The 26,316-nt window shown below is 36.1% G+C and overlaps 1 protein-coding gene across 14 annotated transcripts in view; it reads right to left on the bottom strand.

The window, feature by feature from the left end:
- Rdl (Resistant to dieldrin) overlaps positions 1-26,316 on the bottom strand; it is a 448,130-nt gene that overhangs the window by 149,518 nt on the left and 272,296 nt on the right. For 8 of the 14 annotated variants that reach the window (XM_069830120.1, XM_069830131.1, XM_069830123.1 and 5 more), the window contains exon 3: positions 22,062-22,129. In XM_069830120.1, coding sequence (XP_069686221.1) covers positions 22,062-22,129 — 68 coding nt within the window. Of the gene's footprint in view, positions 1-19,939; positions 20,008-22,061; positions 22,130-26,316 lie in introns of all 14 variants that reach the window. The other 6 variants (XM_069830121.1, XM_069830127.1, XM_069830132.1 and 3 more) reach the window with 1 other exon arrangement.

Genomic DNA, 26,316 nt, shown 5'->3' with positions numbered 1-26,316 from the left:
AAAAGTAGTTGTAAAGTCGCTAGATTTCTCATTATCAACAAAGAAAGATTAAATTTCGTCACTATGGGGTGCTAAAAAGGTCACTAAATCCCTATTTAAGCAATATAAAAGTTAAAAAAAATTGTTGTTGAAAAAGAGTTAAAGTCACTACATTGGCAACACTGAACAAACCTGTCCGCGCATCACGTATTTCACCTGTTTAAGCGATGTTGCCAAATCCTTTTCACGTGAACTTAGATTGCATTTGAACCAAGGTAATTTGATCGCAGTAAAGATTTTTATACAATAGAAGAGGTGTCTGAACTCGGTTCATTTCTCGATCTCCGATCAAAGTTGATCTTTAGTCAGGGAGTTTTATACAATTGGGCCTAAAAGCAATACAGGGTTCTTTCATTTAAAGTATTCTGCTGAGTAAGAATACTCTCTAATATTTGCCGACATAACCGCCACATTGAGATAGGGCGCGTGGGCTTAGAATTGTTCAACTTAGGTATTTTATTTGCAATTCTTTGTTTAATATATTGACTACATAGTAATCTGGAGACAAACTTCTTGTCCGATGAAAGCCATTATTCGGAATTTTCCGGCCTTTTTATGCTGTTGAAGCTACGACTATTATGTCCAGAAACAGATAAGCTATGCATAACCGTCTGGCGTTATTAGATCTGCTACGTGGGACCAACGACGTGGTTAACTTACTCATCGGATGGAAATCACAATGAATTTTTTCGATAAAATATAGAAGTTGGCAAATGAGATGCCTACTACGCCAGGATTCGGGTACTATTGCAGCGTTAGTAAGTAATCCATACTTACTTACTGGATTTTAAGGAACCCGGAGGTTCATTGCCGCCCTCACGTAAGCCCGTCATTGGGCCCAATCCTGAGCAAGATTAATCCAGTCTCTATCATCATATCCCACCTCCCTCAAATCCATTTTAATACTATCCTCCCATCTACGTCTCGGCCTCCCCAAAAGTCTTTTTCCCTCCGGCCTCCCAACTAACACCCTATATGCATTTCTGGGTTCGCCCATAGGTGCTACATGCCCTGCCCATCTCAAACGTTTGGATTTAATATTCTTAATCATGTCAGGTGAAGAATACAATGCGTGCAGCTCTGCGTTGTGTAACTTTCTCTATTCTCCTGTAATTTCATTCCTCTTAGCCCCAAATATTTTCCTAAGAACCTTATTCTCAAACATCTCATCTATCTCATCTCATCCCATCTATTTCATCTAGTCGACTTAAATAATACCTAGCCAACAAAGGCCCAACTCCTTTGTCAGTAGTATATGAACGATGTTATAATGGACTTAACAATTTATTAATTTTTGCTTTTAAATATCTCAGAGTGTGAAAAATATTAATAAAATAAACTAGCAACATTTCTCACAAAATAAATGCATAGAATCATGCAGCTACCTCATAAATACTTGCAGTAAAAATTTCATCCAGATTGATTAATATTTCTCATAAGAAAGTTGGTGTTGAATCAACAAAAATGAACACAGAAAAATAGATTTGAAAATAAAATTAATATTCGTGTAAATTAATATTCTCCTCCGCTACATTCATCTAGTAACTTCAGGGAGCCAACAAAAAGTTACTAGATTTGTAATCAGAAATTTTAAAAAAGAATTCTTCGATGAAAAACAATTTTACCAGCTCTTTAAATTCCACGCCCCCTTCCAGCCTTAATTTAAAAATGTAAACATACGAGTATTTGTAATCAGAATTGAGCTGAATCCATTTGGGGTATGAAAATATAAATTCTGAATAAGTGAAATAGTTAAAAAAAATTTTGGAAAAATTTTCATGATTTTCAGTGGAGTCTTCCCTTAAGTAAGGAATTGCATCGTCCTTGTCTTTTTCACATAATCGTGGGCATGTCTGTGTAATAGACATTCGATTTCTTCTGGAGGCGATATCAGCAATAGAAAACTAGGTTAACTGAATCTAATTTTGGTGTCGCAATTTATCATACTGTGATACATTTTGTCTGTGTGCTTAATGCAGGTTGATTAACACTGATTCCATTCAACGTAGGATGTGAATCGTAAAGCAGATACAACCGCAGCCAGGGTACTTCCTGTACCCTCGGGATCGCTTCAAGGACTATATGCAAAACCTGATGTCCGCACTAATCAGTATAAATGTGAGCGGATAGATATGAACCCGCGTGCTCTGTCACTCGAGGGATGGTGTAGCGTTCAACTGCAGTCTCTGTTAGGTATAGATGGGGCTGGAGTTAAACGTGTTTTACCTTTGCTTGCATAAAACAACTTCTTACTCGTAGGCTATATAACTTGATACGCTGTACGTAATTGCAGACGATTTTGTAATTTGGTACTAATTATGCACAAAATAGTCAGTAGTTCAACATTTGTAATAAGGTAGGTGTCCCTGATATGGCCATGCTAAAGTTTGAGAATTTTTCTAGCCGCCATTTTGAAAAAAAATATGTAAACCACTTTTTTCTTACTCGTTCTTAGTCTAATGGACTTTCTTAAAACAATTTCCTTTGCCCATAAAAGTAGCTTTAATTGTTCAAAAAGTCCCAAATTCCAAACGCCTACCTAGTGGCCATATCAGGAACATGTGCACAGAGTAACCTTTTTTTATACTTTTATCAGATACTTTAGTACTAGTAAGTCTTGTTGTGGTACCTTGTAATTTTTGTCAAATTGTGAGTTTATGTCCTTATAATTTTTTTTAGAAATTTAGAGCCTGCATTTTCTGATAATATTCTTGGTCGTTCACGTACATATACCGTTAATGTGTGAAATGCTTTTTTTTTTCTCCTAGGAAGTCAGTTGCCATGACAACAAGATGCAGTGTAAAGCTATTCATTTCTCATAATAAACTTGGATTTGATACCAGAAGCCAGTCCTTTGTAGCACTGATAGTTCAGGAAACTTGACGTAATTGTGAGGGAGTGCGATTTGTAGTAAACCACTTCTGTGCCAACTGCTTGACTCCTCGCAAGAGAGAATAGTATCCAATCTATCAGACAATGATATCGCAACTCGCAGGAAATTTATAATCTAAGTCGCATTTTCCGATTGAAGTCCGCTAAGACTTTGTTGTCGGCTTCATTTGTCTGCTGGCACACTTTGTGGTTGTGATACTGTACGTTCTCTTGATTAAATTAGTTGACATTTTGTGTCAGGGAAGGCTGTGTCTTGAAGTGGACTATTTTAAGCTATCTAAAGAGGCTACATAATAATGAATTATTGTAGTACAGAGACATGACTTTCAGGAAGGAAACCAGAATATATTATTCTTTTTAATACGAGCATGTAATGTATTTCCATTCCGTTTTAAATCATGGGATTAGTTATTAGTTTTATTAGTTATATTTTAGAAGGTCTTGAGGGCCATAAATTCAGTTCTGCTATATTTTCTGATTTAAGTAAGGCTTTTGACTGTGTTTCGCATGACGTTATATTAGAAAAATTACAATATTATGGTATTACAGGTAATAAATTAAAATTGTGTCTTATTGTAGTAACCGTCAGCAGTGTCTCTTCATTGATAGCGATAGATCTAAGCTCATGAATGTAAAATATGGTGTGCCTCAAGGATCAATGTTGGGTCCTATCCTGTTTTTAATAATGGTTAATGATTTGATGTGCAATGTCTCTGCTTATTCTGTGGTATTCGCCGATGACGCCACTTTCTTGACAAGTCATACTGATATTAATGAATTGAAAACTCTTAGTAATTCCGTTTTTAATAAAGCCAAGAAATGGTTTAGTTCTAATAAATTTCTTTTAAATGAAAGTAAAACTGCATCTTTGTTGTTTAGTAGTACAGTCATGGAAAATAATAATTTTAAACTTCTTGGTATTACTGTGGACAGCACACTTACTTGGGCAGACCATGTTGAGTCTGTTTGTAAAAAATGGTCAAGAGTAATATTTCTTCTGCGAAATTTGAAAATGTATGTTCCGAAGAATTGCATTAGAGTTGTCTATTTTTCTTATTTTCATAGTATACTTTCTTATGCATATGGGGTAATAGTTCTCATACTAATAAGGTACTTATGTTACAAGAAAAAGCTATTAGAATTATAACTAATTTATCAATGAAGGCACATTGCAGACCGTTATTTGTAAATGAAAAAATTATGACTGTAACATCACTTTATATTTATCAAGCCCTAAATTTCGTCAAAGAAAATTCACATATGTTGACAAATAGGAATGATGTTCATATATACAACACCAGAAACCGTGACCTTTTTGACATACCTAAGTGTAGGCTGACTAAAACATGTCTTTAAAAATAGCAAATAAATTTCCGAGATATCTTTTTAATCTGGAAAGGAAGTCTTTCAACAGACTTGTCTCTGGTTGGTTAATCGACAAACCATTTTATGAAATTAATGAGTTTTTTAATGTCAACGTTGTTGAGAGTTTTGAATTAATTTTATTGTTTTGTTTTTTATTACTGAATTTGTCAATTGCAGAATGTTGTGTGCTCTGACTGTACAATACTGAATATACTGAATTGTTAAATAGAGTGAAACAGTTAAAAATCTTGGCATTTTTATGGATAGCGATCTAATTTAGAACACTCAAGTAACACACATTTGCAAAAAAATATTTTCTCAACTTCACTCCTTGTTCCATATGAAAGAATTTCTACCACTTAGTCTAAAAAAGAATCTTATTCAGACTCTTGTAATGCCCCATTTTGATTATTGCGATTCCTTGCTAACTAATGTAAGTTCAGTCCTAGCTGAGAGACTACAACGTGTTCATAATGTGTGCATACGATTCATCTGCAATACTCGTAAATTTGACCATATAACACCTTCCCTCCAGTTACTTTCATGGGTGCGTCTGAAGAACAATACATTCACTGTCTCTTCTGTTTAGAATCATGCATACTTCTACTCCGAATTATCTGTTATCGCGCTTTCAATTTCTTACAACTCTTCGAAACCGACATCAAGCACTTCTTTCTATCCCTCATCATAGAACGTCTTTATACTCATCTTCCCATACTGTAGAAATACCTCGCCTCTGGAATTCGTTACCTAATGACGTCAGGGACTGCCGGACTTTATCACAATTCAAAATTAAATTGGAAAATTTTTCTTAGTTAATGTTTTTAGGTATTGCTAGAAGTATTGATTTGTTTGTGTTTTTTTTTTCTTTTTTAATCTAGATTAATATTGCAAGTTTCTTGTTTATGTTAGTTAATTAGTTAGGATACAATTAATTATGATACTTAATCACTCATTTAGAGTTTGTGTGACTGCAACCTGTCTATATTTTTGTGTGGCTTTACTTTGTTTGTAGTGTTTTTTTCTCTCTCTCTTTATTTCTTGTGTAACTTTACTTTGTATATAGTGTATTTTTTTCTGTTTATTTGTATTATTGTATTTGTATTGCTGGTGTTGTGGAAGAGAAGGCCTGATGGCCTTAACTACACCAGAATAAATAAATAAATAATTCAAGGCATAGCAGCTAGTCTGTGTCTATGAAGTCTCACTCACGCCTAATATCATTAAATGCCAAAACAGAATACCAACACAAATCTAGGGCCTATTATATAGTCTAGGTTAAAGAGTAAATCAAAAGATTTTTCTGTATTTGTGAAATCTAGTTCATTCCATAATGAATATTTTATTCCTTGTTGCAGAATGGCTCAAAACATCCCACGGCTGTGGCTTCCTTCTCATCCTGAGTCGCTGGCCACGCCCAAAGAACAGCAGTTGGAGCTACGCTATTGGGTAAGTACACACGTATTCAGATTTTGACGTAGCTAAAGTTTAATTGGTTATATTGATGAACACTGTTACATATTCCCGTGTGACGTCACTTACAAATTAGACATTATGTCGGCAGGAAGCAATCACAAAATATGTACAGTAATATTGAATAAAATTCCAAAGACGCGTGTGCAGGTATATTACTGAACAGTGACTTTTTTTGATCTTACACTAACTTTAATTATGCGATCGTTGAGCGACATTTCTCTTATTATTAAGGAGTGGATTCGTATGTAATTAAATATTCTTTTTGCATGTGATAAAACAGAATTAACGAAGTTAAAAATTCCGAACATGAAGCTTCAAATTTAAAACCCGAATTTTATTTCATATAAAAACACGTATTTTCACAAAAAATTATGTAAATACATATGTTCAGGAAATCTATTATAAACACATAAATCTTGGAGTTTTTTTACTTAAATAATTTTTTTACAAGAAATTTTTAATATTTTAAAACTAAACCAATTATGTCACTCAGAAGTACGTTATCTTTTTAAGAATTCTTGGTTGCTTCGTGTTTCTAAGCGCTGTGTGGTGTATCCGTGATCCATTTTCGTAATAGTATCGCCTCAAGTTCCGAGAACTGCTAGGCAGCATATCAGTGTTATTATTAGAGAATAAATTAACATGGACAAGGAGGAGAGATCTTGCAACACTTAATTAGGAATGTTTATTGTTGCTGAAGGTGATTTCATTCCACGCTTTGTTTGTGAAACACAACAGATAAGAGCTCGGGTATGAACATTATTTAATTTAAACAAATCTCTCGCCTCTCGCAAGGCAATATATATTATCTTGTTGTGATTCCCTGTTATCGGGCTTCGTCAATCGATATCCTTCATGATATACTGAAAGATGGTTGTTTAAAAACGATTTGGCTTTCCTATTAGCAAATCTAAGCTTTTTGTGTGACACCATAAAAAAACTCGAAACATCCAAAAACCTGTTGTCTGAAACAGGGAGGTGCGTGCCGTGGAAATTAAGCTAGACTCACTACCAGGTTCAGAAGTAGAAGTACTAAGGGACAAATTCCAGAATGTGTTTGGGAAAAACAGTGGATATAAAAAAATGTGTAAAGTTGCTCAAGTATTGGAGGGTGTGCCTGTAGGTGAAATTGACGGTGTTTGTGTTCGTGACATTCCTCTCTTTAAATATGCACGTCTGACGTCCTGTGATGTGGAAAAATCGTTTTCACAGTATAAGTCGTTGTTCAGAGATAATCGGCATGCATTTGTGATGGAGAATTTGGAGATGATCTTTGTTGTTCACTGTAATTCTCGGCCAACTACTAGCACTCAAGTGTGGTTGTTGAGTACGTAGTAACATTTTTTTTTTTTTTTCCAAGCCAAGTTAGGCATTTTTGTCATATTTAAAAAACAGTTCTTTATTTTTAGCAAATATTTTCGTACTTTTTAGCAAATAAAAAATAAATATATTTAAATTTTTTAGCGCATAAAAATCCGCTCCCTACTTATTACATTGGTTGCTGCCATCTATCGGAACGTCTGCAAACTATGTACTATCTATCAGTAGAGCTTGATATCTAGCGAAACGAGTCTAGGTTTGTAGTGAAATGGAATTTACTTTTCCAAATAACTAGATTCCCATTATTTTATGATAGATAAAAAACCCAAATCACATTGGGTACCCCCGTGATTTGAACCCGGGTCTAGTGTCTATACAGAGAAAGGTGTTTTAGTGTTAAAAGGAATTATTACTTCGAATTCTGTAGATTGTTTCAGATTTCCATTCTTTCACTGTGAAATAAAACTTTAGTTGAATCAATCTTTAAAATAATTGCGAATTCCATTGGAATTGCTTGTTTACAAATAGTTTTTGTACAAATTGAAGTTCTCAAAACTTGAACAGATCCGTTAAAATGTATTTTATGGTGATGTTAATTTGGTTGCACAATTTAAGGCGATAGATAAGGCGAGACTGACTTATTGCAGAATTTATTAACATGCCATATACTCTATATGTGGTTAGGTTGACAAATTAAATTCAAAATTGTGCTTCGGGCCTTTCTGGAACTGAATTCCATACAAATTCCTTATGATGTTGTCTATTATCTTTGGGTTGTAACCGTTTTCTTGTGCTATGTATTTGATTGTGTTCACTTCTTCATTGTCGTGTTGTAGTGTTACTTATATTCAAGTGTTAAAAGTAGTGTACGCAAGATTAAAAATGTCTGTAACATTTGCTGATACCGTTCACAACTGTCTCTTTTTCGTCTTGAAAAAATAGACCAATGATATCGAGGGAATCACTTGAAACGTGTTATAACATGTTAATAAATTGTATTGTTCAAGTCACAACCTCCGTTATTTTGATATTTCTAAAGGTTAGAGCCAACTGTCTGATTCTGTATTTTGCAGTCAGTTTTATTTTCGTGAGTTATATTTTAGAAATTAATATTATTCTATAACTGATCATGTTTACGTTCAGTGCATATCAAGACCTTCCACACAACATACTTATAAGCACATAGGATAATTTCTCTTAGCATTCTTTTCTGTGGTATAGCCTAAGAAATCATGAGCTCATACTTAAACAGGTACTGCACTTCGAAATAGTTTACCTTATATCCAGCTCTTGCTATAGGCTAGTTCTTTTTTTTCCTAAAAGTAGTGAAAAATTGTCATTTAAAAGTAAGTGATCTGATATCTTAAATGTAAGTGTAAAAACACTTGAACCTTTCATACATAACGAAGGAAATATTATTTGCACAGATGTTACGGATTTCGAATGGGTGAAACTTTGAATTCATAGTTAGAATAGTACATTATATAACGAGCCCTTAATGGTAGTAATTAAGACGCGAGTATGTTTGTTTATGAAACGAGCGCAAGCGAGTTTCATAATTTTCACACGAGCGTCTTAATTACCATTATAGGCAAGTTTCATACGACTTTTTATGCTCGACCATATTTCTAACTTGAAATTATTCATAAGTATTCATGTTATGGTTATCTAAGTGAGGAGCGGAACTGACCTTCTAAATTGTGAGATGTGCGCAGACGCGAAAGTATTGATTTTTTTTCCGAGGAACGAATGTCATTGACCTTGATATAATCTAGAGAATAATATGAACATTAATCTTGATATAAGCTGGAAATTGATTTAGAATTGAAAAACGAGATGACAAATTGAATTTATTTGAATATTATTATAGTAACAGAACATAACCTTCTGCGACAGTATTGGATTTCCAGCCTCCGTGACTTTTCGCTAGTTGTCTTTCGATTGCATATCCGAGAACAATCGATACTGGCGCTTTTATAATGCTACAATGGTGATTTCTGATTGGCTGAAAAACTGAACTATAATGAATAGGTGTACTTTAATGAGGTGCATTAAAGGGCTACTACCAGGTGTATAATTACTACAATTCGGCATGGTCGAGCATAAAATATATTATGAACAGAAAAGTGTTCCACTTGTCGACAATATTTCTCCAACACATGACGTATCAAGAAGCATGTACATTGTTTTGAAGGTATAAACATGGATTGCTGGAAAATAATGAAATATGTCTAACAAAAAGTGAAGTAAAGTAGTTTGTTGTAAAATACGAGGTGGTGGTTATTCGGGAAAGTGTGCTCGTGAGGTGAAAGCCTTGCCCCAAGTTGCAGTGGTCGTGGCGATTATATAGGGAGTCATTTATACAAATAACGTCGCTTAGTAACCGATCTCGATAAATAAATAATTTGATCACTATAGGAGCTGCATGTATAGTATAACGAGTCACTGTCAGACAACTGAAATTTTCTACTCCATGCTTCCAGCTGCAATTTGTAGTTACAAAATGCATGGAATAACATTTATATAAAATTTATTCTATTATATGATGCATATGATGAATAAAACCATACCTGTTTTGGAACCAAACCCGCTGTAATGAAAGAGTTTTCGAACGAATCTGTATTCGTAAGTATGATGCCTCTATTCTTCGCCGTTTGTTACTGTATAAGAAATTTGCAACTGTTTCCAAATCTTTATACAGTACAGATACGGACAAGAATAAGTCAGACAAGTAATGTATAACAGTGCAGCCTGGATACGAACTGTAGAACTGCAACTAGCCGTCAGCTCAGAGCGCATGCAGAGTTGCGTATTTACACGGTTTGGAGTGAAACTAATGCTCGTGGCCACCCCAGGGCGAGCGTTCCTGAGGAGGCCAAGGCAGGGAGAGCTACAGGGTGGGAGCAAGTAGACCGTTGAAAGCAGCAGCAGCAGAGCTTAGCTTACACATGCAGCACACAGTCGGCGTTCATCAACCACTCCAGTCCCACGTCAAGGAGGTAGGCGACACAACAATGTCCTGTCGTGTCAGAGTCAAACTTTGTAAAATTGCTGGTTCCATGATGGCTCATTGTTGCCTTGCTTTAAAGTCACCAGCGATTTTACCAGTTGGTCTGCCATAATTCAAAACTCTTGACCAGTTCACATTGGCGAGGACCTCAGCTATAAGGTCGGAGTTGTAACCGAGGACCATCTTTGAACTATGGCAGAATTATATATTTAAAAAAAAAATACAGCTGATCCAAATAAGAACAACATCAACAATGATGGCGACAACAATTATAATAAATAATGAAAATCAAATTGCAGATAGAAATCAATCCATGGACGGCATTCCTTTTAGTAACGTTCTCCATGGCGGTTGGATGAGGGAGAGGGAGCTGCGAGGGGGAAGCGATGATGTAGCTCCCGGCGTCGCCGTTTGTACTTTTCCACTGGCTTGTCTTTACGCCATAAGCGCGGCCAATCAGCTTCAGTGGAAGCGATACAGTGCTTAGAAGTAATTTATTTCTGTAGGTGATTTTACCAGAATGGCCAGTTCGGCACTCAAGGGGTTCGGGACAACTCGCCACAGAAAATTGGTCACAGAGGCAACTCGCCACATAATCTAAATTCGTACCAAAGACAATTCGCCACATAATCTAAATTCGTACCAAAGACAATTCGCCACACGATAAAAGTCAAGACAGTACTCAAATTCGCAACAATCTATACTAATAATAAACCTGTAGCCAAAATTTTTCTGGTAATTTTCGATTTTCCAAAAATAATTGGTGTATAATTAACCATCCTGAAACCGAAAATCGCTTTTTTGAAATTTTTGTTTGTATGTCTATCTGTCTGGATGTTTGTTACCTTTTCACGCGATAATGGCTGAACCGATTTATATGAAAATTGGAATATAAATTAAGTTCGTTGTAACTTAGATGTTAGGCTATATGGCATTCAAAATACTTTATTTAAAACGGGGGTTATAAGGGGGTCTGAATTAAATAAATCGAAATATCTCGCTTATTATTGATTTCAATGAAAAATATTACATAACAAAAGTTTCTTTAAAAATAATTTCCGATAAGTTTTATTCTATGCAAAATTTTGATAGGACTGATATTTAATGACATAAATGAATTTCAAAATTACAATAACAACGCCATCTAAGGCGGTGTAATGAAATAAAAAACAAATGACTTCGTCTTTGGACAACAACAATCGAAAGCTATGAAACATAGCCTACAGAGAATGTTTCTGTGTTTGTATGAAGTAATATCTGAAGCTAAATTAACCGATTTGTATAATTAATTATTAATTCACCATTGGAAAGTGTAGTTTCTCTAGATGGACATAATGCTATAATGTTATTAGAGTAACTTCTGAGTGAATCGAGGACAGGTAAGATTAAAATATCTTCTTATGCACAGAAAACATGATAGGCTATTCTGTACATTCGTTTCCTGTATTTCCTAAAATAATTTTTATGACCAAATGAGTGGTCTCTGGATCAAAATGATCGCATTTTAATTTTTTAATACAATTTAAATTAAGTAACATATTAAACGATTTATCCTTCTATCAAACACGAATGTTCCCTGGATCAAATGTCCCATTTTAATTATGTAATTACTTTATATTTATTTCTAACGGGTGCAGCGGAGCGCACGGGTACGGCTAGTTTATAATATATTTATATTGTAACACAAGACAAATCCAGAAGCTGTGAACTAATTAGGAACTATGACGGAAGAAATTCGCTTCACAAAATCAGAAAAAGGCTCTGACAAATTGATATATCTTGGCTACATGTACACGAGACTTAGAGAAAATAAGAATGGAGTTGTTTGGCGTGGCGGTGTAATGCAACAGTCACGTTATCAGAAGATGGAAGCAGTGTCGTCAAAGAACCGTCTGAACACAAGAACCATTCTGCAGACTGGGGAAAGATTAAGGCAAAGGAATGTGTAGAGAACATGAAGGCAAGGGCGGGAACTTCCCGAGAACCAACGTCTGTCATTATTCAAAATGAGTTACAGCGTATTGCAAGCGAAGCCAGTGTGAATCTACCGAAGAAACCATCTATTAAAAAACTGTGCGCCGTGCCAGGAAGCTGCACCTACCAGCTGAACCAAGGAGTATTGACGAACTGAACGTTATAGCCGACAGATACATAGAGAGATTGGAAGGTGGTCATCCTCCTACCAAAAAGAAGCGGAAGTACATCGACATGGACAGACGAATATCAGGTATAGTTGAAGAATACCCGCGGTACAAGGAGAAGGTACCGTCATCCGGTGCTTAACTGTAGACCACAACCCAGGAGGACATTTTGAAGCCAAATTTACATGTACATAGCAATTCACATACTTAGTGGAATTTACAATTATTATTCTCTGTATCCATTCGCACACTATAGAGCTTCTGGAAGTCATGGATTTATCTTTGTATCTCAGTGTGGCAAATTGTGTATCTGTGGCAAATTGTCTATCTGTGGCAAGTTGTCTATCTGTGGCAAATTGTCTATCTGTGGCGAATTGTCTATCTGTGGCAAATTGTCTATCTGTGGCGAATTGTCTATCTGTGGCACATTGTCTGTCTGTGGCAAATTGTCTCTTTGTGGAAAATTGGCTGTCTGTGGCAAATTGTCTATCTGTGGCAAGTTGTCTATCTGTGGCAAGTTGTCTATCTGTGGTAAATTGTCTATCTGTGGGGAATTGTCTATCTGTGGCAAATTGTCTATCTGTGGCAAATTGTCTATCTGTGGCAAATTGTCTACCTGTGGCAAATTGTCTATCTGTGGCAAATTGTCTATCTGTGGCGAATTGTCTATCTGTGGCAAATTGTCTATCTGTGGCAAATTGTCTATCTGTGGCGAATTGTCTATCTGTGGCAAATTGTCTATCTGTGGCAAATTGTCTATCTGTGGCTAATTGTCTATCTGTGGCAAATTTTCTAACTGTGGTCAATTGTTTATCTGTGGCAAATTGTCTGTTTGTGGCTAATTGTCTATCTGTGGCAAATTGTCTATCTGTGGCGAATTGTCTACCTGTGGCAAATTGTCTATCTGTGGCAAATTGTCTATCTGTGGCGAATTGTCTATCTGTGGCAAATTGTCTATCTGTGGCGAATTGTCTATTTGTGGCGAATTGCCTATTTGTGGCAAATTATGTATTTGTGACGAATTGTCTATCTGTGGCGAATTGTCTATCTGTGGCGAATTGTCTATCTGTGGCAAATTGTCTATCTGTGGCGAATTGTCTATCTGTGGCAAATTGTCTGTCTGTGGCAAATTGTCTCTTTGTGGAAAATTGGCTGTCTGTGGCAAATTGTCTATCTGTGGCAAGTTGTCTATCTGTGGCAAGTTGTCTATCTGTGGTAAATTGTCTATCTGTGGGGAATTGTCTATCTGTGGCAAATTGTCTATCTGTGGCAAATTGTCTATCTGTGGCAAATTGTCTACCTGTGGCAAATTGTCTATCTGTGGCAAATTGTCTATCTGTGGCAAATTGTCTATCTGTGGCGAATTGCCTATCTGTGGCGAATTGTCTATCTGTGGCGAATTGTCTATCTGTGGCAAATTGTCTATCTGTGGCGAATTGCCTATCTGTGGCGAATTGTCTATCTGTGGCAAATTGTCTATCTGTGGCAAATTGTCTATCTGTGGCGAATTGTCTATCTGTGGCGAATTGCCTATCTGTGGCGAATTGTCTATCTGTGGCAAATTGCCTATCTGTGGCGAATTGCCTATCTGTGGCGAATTGTCTATCTGTGGCAAATTGTCTATCTGTGGCAAATTGTCTATCTGTGGCAAATTGTCTATCTGTGGCGAATTGTCTATCTGTGGCAAATTGCCTATCTGTGGCAAATTGTCTATCTGTGGCAAATTGTCTATCTGTGGCGAATTGTCTATCTGTGGCGAATTGTCTGTCTGTGGCAAATTGCCTATCTGTGGCAAATTGTCTATCTGTGGCAAATTGTCTATCTGTGGCCAATTGTCTATTTGTGGCTAATTGTCTATTTGTGGCGAATTGTCTAAATTGTCTATTTGTGGCCAATTGTCCGGAACCGCACTCAAGCTGTATCGACCCACGAGCTACAACATCGGGCATTCTGCCCTCCAAAGGATCCGGCCCGTGCCACGTTCTCAGGTGACGTTAGCGACCGAGGTGATGCGGTGATGTAGGTGATTGTGGTGGTTTGTAATGTTGGAGAAGTAGATGTAGTAGAAGATGTGCGCGCTCGCTACTCCGCTCAGGGCCCATCACCTGGTTCACTGTACACGTGTACACTCAGTTCACAGCCAATGGAACACGGAGCCAAACAGCCGAAAGCATGTGTGCGTGCTTGCGTCCATCGCAACAGAATTTCAACTTCTAATTTTTTCCTTTTTTTTTTTTTTTTTTTTTTTTTAAATTTTGATGGCCGTGTGAACGTGTGTAAACCAGGAGGGTTATGAGAGGTTTCCATTTGTCAATGGAACTGAATGTACACAAAAAACAGTACAAACAACTACAAACACAGTCGAACAGATTTTTGTTTGTTTTCCAATCGTATCGCCCAACGCAATCTCGATACATACGGCTTTGTTGCTTAGAGATGTGATCCAAACAATTTTATCATTGGGAAAACATTTTCTTCGAGAAATATGTAGGATAAATTTTTTGTTTTTGTTTTAGTAGGTTATTTTAGCGTCTGAATGAGATGAAGGTGATAATGCCGGTGAAATGAGTCCGGGGTCCAGCACCGAAAGTTACCCAGCAACTCAACCAGGTAACTTGCCCCGACCGGGATTCGAACCCGGGCCACCTGGTTTCGCGGCCAGACGCGCTGACCGTTACTCCACAGGTGTGGGCTATAGGATGAATGGCCAATAAATTATGTTTAATGTTCTTTAATTGACTAATTAAGCAGTTCCTAATGTTGGGCGACTTACAGAACTGGTGGAGTAACCCTATTATTTCCAGAACATTTCAGCATGAAACTTGTGTCTATTTGGAAAACAAATACAACACGTTTTTCTCATTTAAAACTTGATCTCAACCTGAATACAAAATGTAAACATTTGACGTGTTATACTTTATTTTGAACATTTATCACTGCTGGCTCTTCAGGGAAAGATTGCACATCATATTTGGATACATTTACAACCGTACGTAATAGTTTCATACGCGGAATATTTTTAAATTATGAATTATGAATAATGTGACATCTCTAGTTGTATTATTGCACGAGAGATGGCGTTGGGTTCGCGACCGTCAGTTGTACGATGCTTTCAGTGCCATGCATCAATGATAAGAATCAATCAGGAACGCTGTACGGTTCCCTTGGACACAACAAGCTGTCGGGAGAAATATCCATTAGATATCATTAGTCTGGATGCCTCCGGGACCGGGAACCACACTCATGTTGAAATGCAGTCTTTACTACTTTTGTGTTGGATTTTATTTTCTAATAATTGTAACCTTAAAGAGCTTTTACTAAAATAATTGAAAAGCGACAATTTAAAACGAAAAAAATACACTTCAACACAAATATTATTTAAACAAATGAAATATATGAATACATAGGGAAATTTGTACCTAAAGGGGAGAGAAATAATATCGTGAAACCTGAAGAAAAGTTTCTGTCAACACAAGTTCCAAACTATATGTAATAAAGTAAAGAGTGACACAAAAAAATATTAACACACACAGATGCAGTGAATGTAAATAACACTGAAAAGAAACTGTCATCAAATTATTACGTACAGCTGAAAGAAAATAAAATGTTAAAAATATTGTAAACTAATGAACCACGTAAATAATATAAAAATATTCTTTGTGCAGCAGGTGACTATAAATAGAAACTGATTTTATATTTAATGTTCTCAGTAACAAATTTGTCTTCTAATATTTATGAAACTAATTGAAAAATACGTGTCGGAAAATTAGAGAAGTTAAATTAAGATAACGGAAATATCTTTAAAAAAAAAACGCAGGGAGAAGAGTTTAAAAATCTGTCCCTCGATTAACTGTTAACTTTCAAGTTTAAATCTGCGTTTGGTCTTAGACTAACGCCTACAAAAAGGAGACTTTTTACTCACGTATTCAGTATTACAGATGAATTATGTAATTCGTGATAATAAACAAAATGAAGACGTTTTAAATTTTTGTATTGCCTCGTTCTGATATTATAAGTTGATTGATTGTATTTCCACTTTATTTTCAATTGCAGGTAGGGTTAGAAATATTATAATGAAAAATGAGATTTCTAGAATTTTCGTCAAGAGGAAATTACAGTGAAAAGTTTATATATTAATACAATTTAAGGGAAGCGGGTAGTGATGTCTGTGCGATTAAAGGATTTCACTAAAAATGTTCACTTCAATATTTCTAGGCTTTTAATGTTCAGAGAGAAAAACAAATTCCATAGTTATAAAATAAGTCATTCTGAATTCAGTGGTATAAAAGACAACTAATTGGTGTCTTACCCAAGTGTAAAAGAAAGGCCTAACTGATTACCTGTTTTCCCCACTTTCCTAAATGCACCCCAGCCTTCAGGTGCACATTGCTTGTTAAAATCTTCACACATATACTTTGTACTTTTTTAAGTTGTCAAGTAATGTGTATTGTAAATTCTAAAGCAAAACTAAGTTAAGGGGAGGCAGAGGTGAACATTTCAAAATCCACAAAATTTATCCGATTTGTTTGAAATTGATCATGGATACTAACTATGTTATTAGTAATGGACATACCAAGTTTCAACTTTCTAAGTACAATAGTTCTGTAAATATTAATAATTTTATAAAACTTTATATCGTTTGATATAAAATGCTCCATGCACCATATTGTAAGAAATTTTCAATATTTATTTTTATTTATATGTTCAGAGAAGGTATATAAATAATGATAAGTATTAGTTTATTATGGGAATAATATAGTAATACAGTTATCTTGGTTTTAATTTCATACTTTTAAGGGCACAAAATCAAAAACTAACATTGGAATATGAAAATAAAGATAATAAAAATGGAAAAAACCAAATTTTCATTTTTTTCTTAGTTTTGTTCGAAAATTTCACCTCTGCCTCCCCTTAAACATTTCACCCTTAGTGAAAGAGAAAAAATAATGAACTTTGATTAACAATTTTTGCTATTTTTTCAAAATGATTCAGTAGTTTCAGAGAAAAATACACTTAAGTTTGAAAAATATTAACTTACGAAAAAGTGCATTTGAAAATAAAAAGGGTATATGCGCCACTAAATTTAGAGGCCATTTAAAGGGATTGGCTGCTGAGATATACCCACAATATATTGTTTCAAAGCGCAAGTTTTGTACTTTTCTAAACGCAAAAGAAAAAATAGGATTTTTGACCTCTAATCACTATCCACTTCCCTTAAAAGTGAACAATACTCTGTGAAACTAAATAGAATGATTTTATTGTATTGCAACACAATAATTTTGATTCCAGGTTGTTCAAGGGAACTGTGTAGTCTGGACGTATCCTGTTGTGTATGAGTGAAGAAATTTTGCTACTACCCTTCAACTTCTGAATCTATCAATTTATAATTTTTACAGCTACACACAATATTTCCAGGTACATTTTGGTTTTTAAATTATGTTCCTACGTCATATATTTGGTTTTGTAAAAAGTTTGAAACCTAAAAAACATAATTAGATTTAAGTTAAAACATAGGTATTTTAGGAACATTTTCTCAGAAATGTACTACTGGTTGCTACAAACTCATGCATATTTCCAATGCAGTTGATTATATTTGCCGCCAGTTTCAACCACATTATGAATAATCGTTCAACAGAAAATAGTAATTATGCAACGAGCCTATAATGGTAGTAATTAAGACGCGAGTATGTTTATGAAACGAGCGCAAGCGAGTTTCATAATTTTCATACGAGCGTCTTAATTACCATTACAGGCAAGTTTCATACGACTTTTTATGCTCGACCATATTTATAACTTGAAATTATTCATAAGTATTCATGTTATTCTTATCTGACTGGGGAGCGGAACTGACCTTGTTCAATACCTCGTAAATTGTGAGATGTGCGCAGACGCGAAAGTATTGATTTTTTCCGAGAAACAAATGTCTCGCGCTAGTATCGAGAATAATCGATACTTGCGCTTTCATATTGCTACAATGGTATTTTCTGATTGGTGGAACACCTGAACTTTAATGGATAGGTGTACTTTAATGAGGCCCATTAAAGGGCTGCCACCAGGTGTATAATTACTACATTTCGGCATGGCCGAGCATAAAATTATTTTTCATCCTGAAAAAAAATATATTTACAATTTTTGTATTTTTTTTTTCATACTGTACTTCTCTGGCTGTAAAATCCAGAATAATTTCGATAAATATATGAAAGTCGCCATGTGTCTTCACTACCATATTAAATAGAAGCCTCCTAGCCCAAGTAGTTTTTGTAGAAAATGTTCCTAAAGCATCCGTGTTTTAAACTTAAATTTAATTAATATTTTTCAGGTTTTGAAATGTATATAACATCAGGTATATGAGGTAGAAAGAGAATCTAAAAACCAAATTATATCTACAAAAATTGTGTTTATATTGTAAATTGATAGATCCAAAAGTTGAAGAGTATTAGGAAAATTTCCCCACTTATACACTACAGCCTTACGCTCAGACTACCAATCCCCTTAACACGTTTCATTATTGAATCCCCAGTTGTTTGTGTTTACCTACTATCACTATTTAAAAATGAGTCAATTAGGGGAGAATTGGGTAGTACCGGACATCGGGTAATATCGGACAGTGATGTTTCTTTTATCTACCATCAGATGGTAGTGCCTAAGTGGCATGGTTACGTTTCTGTATGCGACATCTGAACACAGCTACTACCATCTGGTGGTAGATGAAAGAAACATCACTGTACTAGCATCTGGTGATAGATAAAAGAAACATCACTGTACTACCATCTAGTGGTAGATGAAAGAAACATCACTGTACTACCATCTGGTTATAGATGAAAGAAACACCACTGTCCGATATTACCCGATGTCCGATACTACCCAACTCTCCCCTACTACATCTTACATAGTATAGATATTGGAATTAATTTTGCGTGTTATGCGAAATAAAATATATTATTTCGTTAAATTTATACACAATAGCATTGCGGCAAATCCTGAAGTGGAAATAAAAAACGTATAAAATTTTAATTTTCGCAGGAACCCGTTTGGGACTTGGTGATAAATAAAAGTATTAGATACAACAAATAAAATTGTAGACATAGAATTTGTGTCGTAAATAATAATAATAATAACGTAAAAGAAATGCATGGCACCGACCGGCAGGTGCACAAGTTGGTTTGAGTGTGATTTCCGAGGGCGTTGGAGGCGGCAAAGACCGAGCGCTGTAGTCATCATAGCGGAGGATTCCGAGGTCTCGTACCCGGGTTTCAGGGATCGGGAAGGGGCGCGATCTCATGAACACCCACTGTCGACTCTTTCCCCGCTTTAGTTAACGTGTTATTGCCCGCGGTCACAGTGGGTTATCCTAGAGCTTCTGAGTCAGAATGGTCAGCAGCAGTTTGACGAAAGTAACTAAATTTGGTAGTTTTTAACCCGTTCTCGATATTGAGTGCATCATACCAGTCATGCTGATGTGCGTAACACACAAACTAGTCTCGACCCCAGTCCTCGCGCGACTTAATTTTGTGACGCTGACCATCGTTGGAGTAGAAATCAGTGGGATTGGGTATTGATTGATACGAAGGGAGAAAATAATGAATATCTTATAACACAGTGTTAGGAGCTTATTGTTGTTATGAACCTTGTTTTCATTATCACATCCATTTTCAAAACACATTATGGTTTTGACTTATAAATGGGTTTTAAGTACCATCAACACTTCCGACACGGAGCTGATACTGAGCACGTACATTGTGACGCCAACCTCCACGGGGGGACCTGTAAATCAGCACAATTACCAAAGGTAACAAACTAGCACAGCTGGCTTCGGCACGGACATGGCGGGTGTCGCCCCCAACACTCTCAGGGCGCGTCTAGCCTCTCACCAAGCCCAGGCTGTCCGTACAGCCCAGCCTTGCTGAGAGTTTGACTAATTCTGTTAGTCTTCCCTTCTAATTTTTTAAGAAATGTAAATCAAGTCAATTTAGAGAACAAAATTTGGTTACGATCTACTGAAAGGCAAGGAATTTGGCATTATTTAAAGTTCAGTTCCATTCTCTGTACTCAAACCCGCATCATCGCGTCCAGTTTCAAAACCTGAGAGTGTCGGAAGACCAGCAAAGCAACCTGCTGAAAATTATAATGAACGAAGAAGGAAGGGCACAGTAACATTGCAGTGAAAGTTTCTGGAGCGTGCGGACCTTTCTGTAAACAGAGCGTGATTAGGTGAGACACGGCCATCATTTATATTGTAAACAGTAACGAAACAAACATGGTGGACTGGTGGTGGGGGGGGGGGGGGGTAGTGATGGGAAACTGTGTATTGTAAAGTCAAGTCAAATGCCTTGTAAAAAATATGGATCAACCAAGCGAAAGTTCTGCATGTAAATCAGATATTGATGTTATTCGGTACTTCATGCGCATGTGTTCACACCTCTAATAAGTTGAGAAGGGAAAAACAGTCCTGGGCTTGGGTGTACGTGGTCCACCCCAAAACTTGTTTCATGTATGATACACATCACTCAGATCAAGTGGTAAAGAATAAATAGCAAAATCGGGGCCCATTTCTGGTCAACTGAGTTTAAAAGATAGTCTCTGCATGTAGGAAGAGATGAGACTCTCCTGTTTAGATGAGGTAGTTGAGAAATGTAAAGATTGCCACACTTGTGTAAAGATGTATAATTGAATCGGTTATTGTTGAAAGGAACTAAGTTCACTTTTTGAAGTTTTGAGATAATCGAAAAAAAAACGGTTTTGTGGATAATCTATCGAAGATTAAACGAACATATTGTACAATATATTTCATGTGTACAATATATTTTGGCTTAATCTTCGATAGATTATTCACAACGTATTGTACACATATATTTCAAGTGTACAATATATTTTGGCTTAATCTTCGATAGATTATTCACAACATATTGTACACGTATATTTCATGTGTACAATATATTTTGGCTTAATCTTCGATAGATTATTCACAACGTATTGTACACGTATATTTCATGTGTACAATATATTTTGGCTTAATCTTCGATAGATTATTCACAACATATTGTACACGTATATTTCATGTGTACAATATATTTTGGCTTAATCTTCGATAGATTATTCACAACATATTGTACACGTATATTTCATGTGTACAATATATTTTGGCTTAATCTTCGATAGATTATTCACAACATATTGTACACGTATATTTCATGTGTATAATATATTTTGGCTTAATCTTCGATAGATTATTCACAACATATTGTACACGTATATTTCATGTGTACAATATATTTTGGCTTAATCTTCGATAGATTATTCACAACATATTGTACACGTATATTTCATGTGTACAATATATTTTGGTTTAATCTTCGATAGATTATTTACAAACCAGTTTTTTTTTTTCGATTATCCCGCTACTTTAAAAAGTGGACTTAGTTCCTTTCAACAATAACCGATTCAATTGCTAAAAATATTTTTTTTTAACATCTCGTTATTCGTGTTACATGCTTGGAAGAAATGCTGGGGGACTGCATTTACATAGAACTCTGTTCATGAGAAAGAGGCCTCGATTTTCTTTCCTTTTCTGTTGTGTGTGATAGTTGAACGCCCACAGATAACATGCGAAATGTCGGTTTTAAAACAGAAAAAAGAATAGAATAAAGGAAAGACGGGGGGAGGGAATATAAAAAAGACTAAACAAAATGTAATTACAGTAAATGATCTATGTATACAAAATTAAAAGTTTTAAAAGTGAAATTAGTTCTGTTTCTTAACAAGATTTTTTTCTAATGAGTTCAAAATGGCGGATGCGGATCAGTAAAGGCTTGTAGTACCATTTTCACTTCAGAGAGGGAGCTGATACTGAGGACGTACATGGTGATTCCCACCTCGACGGGGGTACCTGCAAGAACATAACACCACACATGCAGCAGCGACAACAAAACACTGGCGACGCGCCTGCGTCGTTCGTGTCATCTTAAGTCTTTGTCTCCAAGCAAATCTGGTCATTGAACATTCATGAACCCCACTCAAAAATTAATGAGAGTTTCCCTGCGTTAAAATTATACACTGATACAACAGCTCTCAGCTTTGCCATTAAAACTTCGCAAATGCATTTCTTGAATAATTCTGACACAGCAGGTTCGTCCAGGGTCATTAGCGCCCCGTCAGTTGGAAATAGAATCTAAACGGAAGTGAAAACATAAATTGGCTTGGAAAACTGCATTACGCCATGTTTTCTCCCTTAAAATTCTCATAAATATACCTTTCTGACAGCTACACTTTATTACAAAATATTTTTCTTCCCGATTGACAATTTATGATCCAGAGTGTAGATAGAGGAAAAACTGTTTTCAAAAGATAGGGGGAGTGATAGTAGGAGGAAGAAGAATAAAGTGTGTAAGATTTGCTGATGATATGGCCACAGTCTACTATATACAGTCACGAAGCTTGAGTTTTGAGGGTGCTAGAAACAATAGACTGTGACGGTTCTATTTTGCATTGCCTGTAATGAGGCGATATTAGCGATCCTAGTGGTCAGCAACTATCTAATGTTTGCATATTTATTACGTAATGAGCTTCGCGACTGTATATACTAGACTGTGATATGGCGTTGTTAGCATAACAGGAGATGATACTAAGGGATATGCTACTGGAGCTAAATGACAGCTGTGAGCAGTATGGGATGAAGATAAATGCCAACAAGACGAAGACCAAGGTTATTGGAAGAAAAATAAAGAAGATAAACTTGCGAATTCTAAATGAGGCAGTAGAGCAAGTGGACAGCTTCAAATACTTGGGGTGTACTATAAGCAGTAACATGAGCTGCTGCCAGGAAGTCAAAAGGAGGATAGCAATGGCAAAGAAAGCTTCTAATAGAAAAACTAGCATCTTCTGCGGACCTCTGGAAAAAGTACTAAGGAAGAGACTAGTGTAGTGCTTTATGTGGAGTGTAGCATCGTATGGGACAGAAACATGGGCATTACGACGAAGTGAAGAGAAGCGAATAGAAGCATTTGAAATGTGGATATGGAGAAGAATGGAACGTGTGAAGTAGACAGACAGAATAAGAAATGAAGCTGTGTTGGAAAGAGTGGGTGAAGAAAGAATGATGCTGAAACTGATCAGAAAGAGGAAAAGGAATTGGCTGGGTTACTGGCTGAGAAGAAAGTGTCTACTGAAGGATTCACTGGAAGAATTGGTGAATGGAAGAAGAATTCGGGGCAGAAGAAGATATCAGATGATAGATGACATTAAGATATATGGATCATATGTTGAGACAAAGAGGAAGGCAGAAAGACTTGAGAAAGCTGGGTTTTGCAGTGAAAGACCTGCCCTTGGACAAAACACTGTAAATGAAAAGCGTGGAGTTTGACTTAACACTTCGTGTTTCAAATAAAAGTGTCGTGTTAGATTAAATGCATTTACGAAATTTCTATGACATTTAAATGTACTGTATTAGTGATTTTATTGTATTTCATTGCAATTAAAAGTAGTACAGTAACATTGGCTAATTTCAGTTTATATGAATTAAGATAGCAAATAAGATGTAATGTTCTGTTTTAATTTCTCTTTTTATTATATTCTGCCGAATGCTCATAAGAATTGCAGTCGAAAATCACTTCAAGATTTCATTTTAGTTAATGAGGAAACTTGTTAGATTTCTCAAGTCTGTAACTAATCCCAGAATTTCAGTTAATGTCATCAAGATTCATGAATTAAGAGATAATCATTGCTCACAATATGTTTGAACTGTTACTGCAAGTTCACGGAATCTGCAGAGAAATATTCTGTATCAGACTTATACATTATTATTATTTTTCGTTGTGATAAAGAGAATTAGATATCAAGAGTGAACTTTGACTGCTGCTTTATAAATTGTATATTCCATGTCCATAATATCTGAACGCTTTCCATAGAATCTAATGCGTTTGAATAGCTCTCCTGTTGTGCCATTCCAGATATTTCGCCACATTATTTTAACTTTATTTATGTCTTCGTTCGGAATGGATTTGAATTTTCACCTCTGTTTTATAATGCTACTTAAGTAAGCTAAAATGTATTTAAGTTCTCAGCCTATTACTTTTCAGTTTCCTAAGAAACAGAACATTACATCAGCTTATTTTGAAGCTGTAACTTGTAGAGCATGCATATTCTCACACACGTCTGAAGGCCGCATGAGGGGAGCAACTGAGCGTGGTTCCACCGTATAATCCTTTCTATTAACATTGCTAATCAAATCAACACGCCATAAACTCATACACAAGATCCAGCGTCTTGGATTTGCAATGTCATTGCACTTGGGTGGACTGATTTACAGGAAGAGATGCCATTAAGGCAGTCACATCATTCTCTTACATTGGTCCTTCCACTTTTACATACAGATTGTACGGACAGCGGTATTCTTAAATTTTATGGTAGTGGGATATTGTGTTTCGTTTGTTTTTTTTTATTTATGTGAGTACGTAAGCATGTGAATGGGCAATTCCTGGAATAACATTTATATAATAAATTATTTCATTTGTTATCAATACCACTGACGTATGCCCAAACTCTTCCTGTAAGGAGCTGAAATTATTTTTAACTTTAGCCTTGAAGACATTTGGTGTTTTCACATTAGAGTTTGTATTACTAATTATGGCTGTATTTTTGTTATTTTATTTAAAATTTTGTGCACATATTTATAGCATTAAATTTGAAGATTTCTTAATATTTTACATTTAAGAATTCTCACATATAGGCCTACATATATAAGTCTATAAAAATCAGCTAACGGCAAATAAGAAGTGCCTACTCACCTACTGACAAATAAGAAGTGCCCACTTACTTAATGGCAAATAAAGAGTGCCCACTCACCTAATGGAAAATAAGAAGTGCCCAGTCACCTAATAGCAAATAAGTACCCACTCAGATATTGACAAATAAGAAGAGCCCACTCACCTACTGACCAAATAAGAAGTGCCCACTCACCTAATGGCAAATAAGAAGTGCCCAGTCACCTAATGGCAAATAAGTACCCACTCAGATATTGACAAATAAGAAGTGCCCACTCACCTACTGACAAATAAGAAGTGCCCAGTCACCTAATGGCAAATAAGTACCCACTCAGATATTGACAAATAAGTACCCACTCAGATATTGACAAATAAGAAGAGCCCACTCACCTACTGACAAATAAGAAGTGCCCACTCACCTAATGGCAAATAAGAAGTCCCCAGTCACCTAATGGCAAATAAGTACCCACTCAGATATTGACAAATAAGAAGTGCCCACTCACCTACTGCCAAATAAGAAGTGCCCAGTCACCTAATGGCAAATAAGAAGTTCCCACGCACCTACTGACAAATAAGAAGTGCCCACTCACCTAATGGCAAATAAGAAGTGCCCAGTCACCTAATGGCAAATAAGTACCCACTCAGATATTGACAAATAAGAAGTGCCCACTCACCTACTGCCAAATAAGAAGTGCCCAGTCACCTAATGGCAAATAAGAAGTTCCCACGCACCTACTGACAAATAAGAAGTGCCCAGTCACCTAATGGCAAATAAGAAGTGCCCACGCACCTACTGACAAATAAGAAGTGCCCACTCACCTAATGGCAAATAAGAAGTCCCCAGTCACCTAATGGCAAATAAGTACCCACTCAGATATTGACAAATAAGAAGTGCCCACTCACCTACTGCCAAATAAGAAGTGCCCAGTCACCTAATGGCAAATAAGAAGTTCCCACGCACCTACTGACAAATAAGAAGTGCCCAGTCACCTAATGGCAAATAAGAAGTGCCCACGCACCTACTGACAAATAAGAAGTGCCCACTCACCTAATGGCAAATAAGAAGTGCCCAGTCACCTAATGGCAAATAAGTACCCACTCAGATATTGACAAATAAGAAGTGCCCACTCACCTACTGCCAAATAAGAAGTGCCCACTCACCTAATGGCAAATAAGAAGTGCCCACTCACCCACTGACAAATAAGAAGCGCCAACTCACCTAATGGCAAATAAGCAGTATCCACTCACCTACTGAAAAATAAGAAGTGCCCACTCACCTAATGGCAAATAAGAAGTATCCACTCACCTACTGAAA

Source organism: Periplaneta americana, chromosome 7, assembly GCF_040183065.1.
Source record: "Periplaneta americana isolate PAMFEO1 chromosome 7, P.americana_PAMFEO1_priV1, whole genome shotgun sequence".
NCBI lineage: Eukaryota > Metazoa > Arthropoda > Insecta > Blattodea > Blattidae > Periplaneta > Periplaneta americana.
Note: the sequence above shows the minus strand (reverse complement) of the source record. Positions and strands in the feature narration are given on the sequence as shown.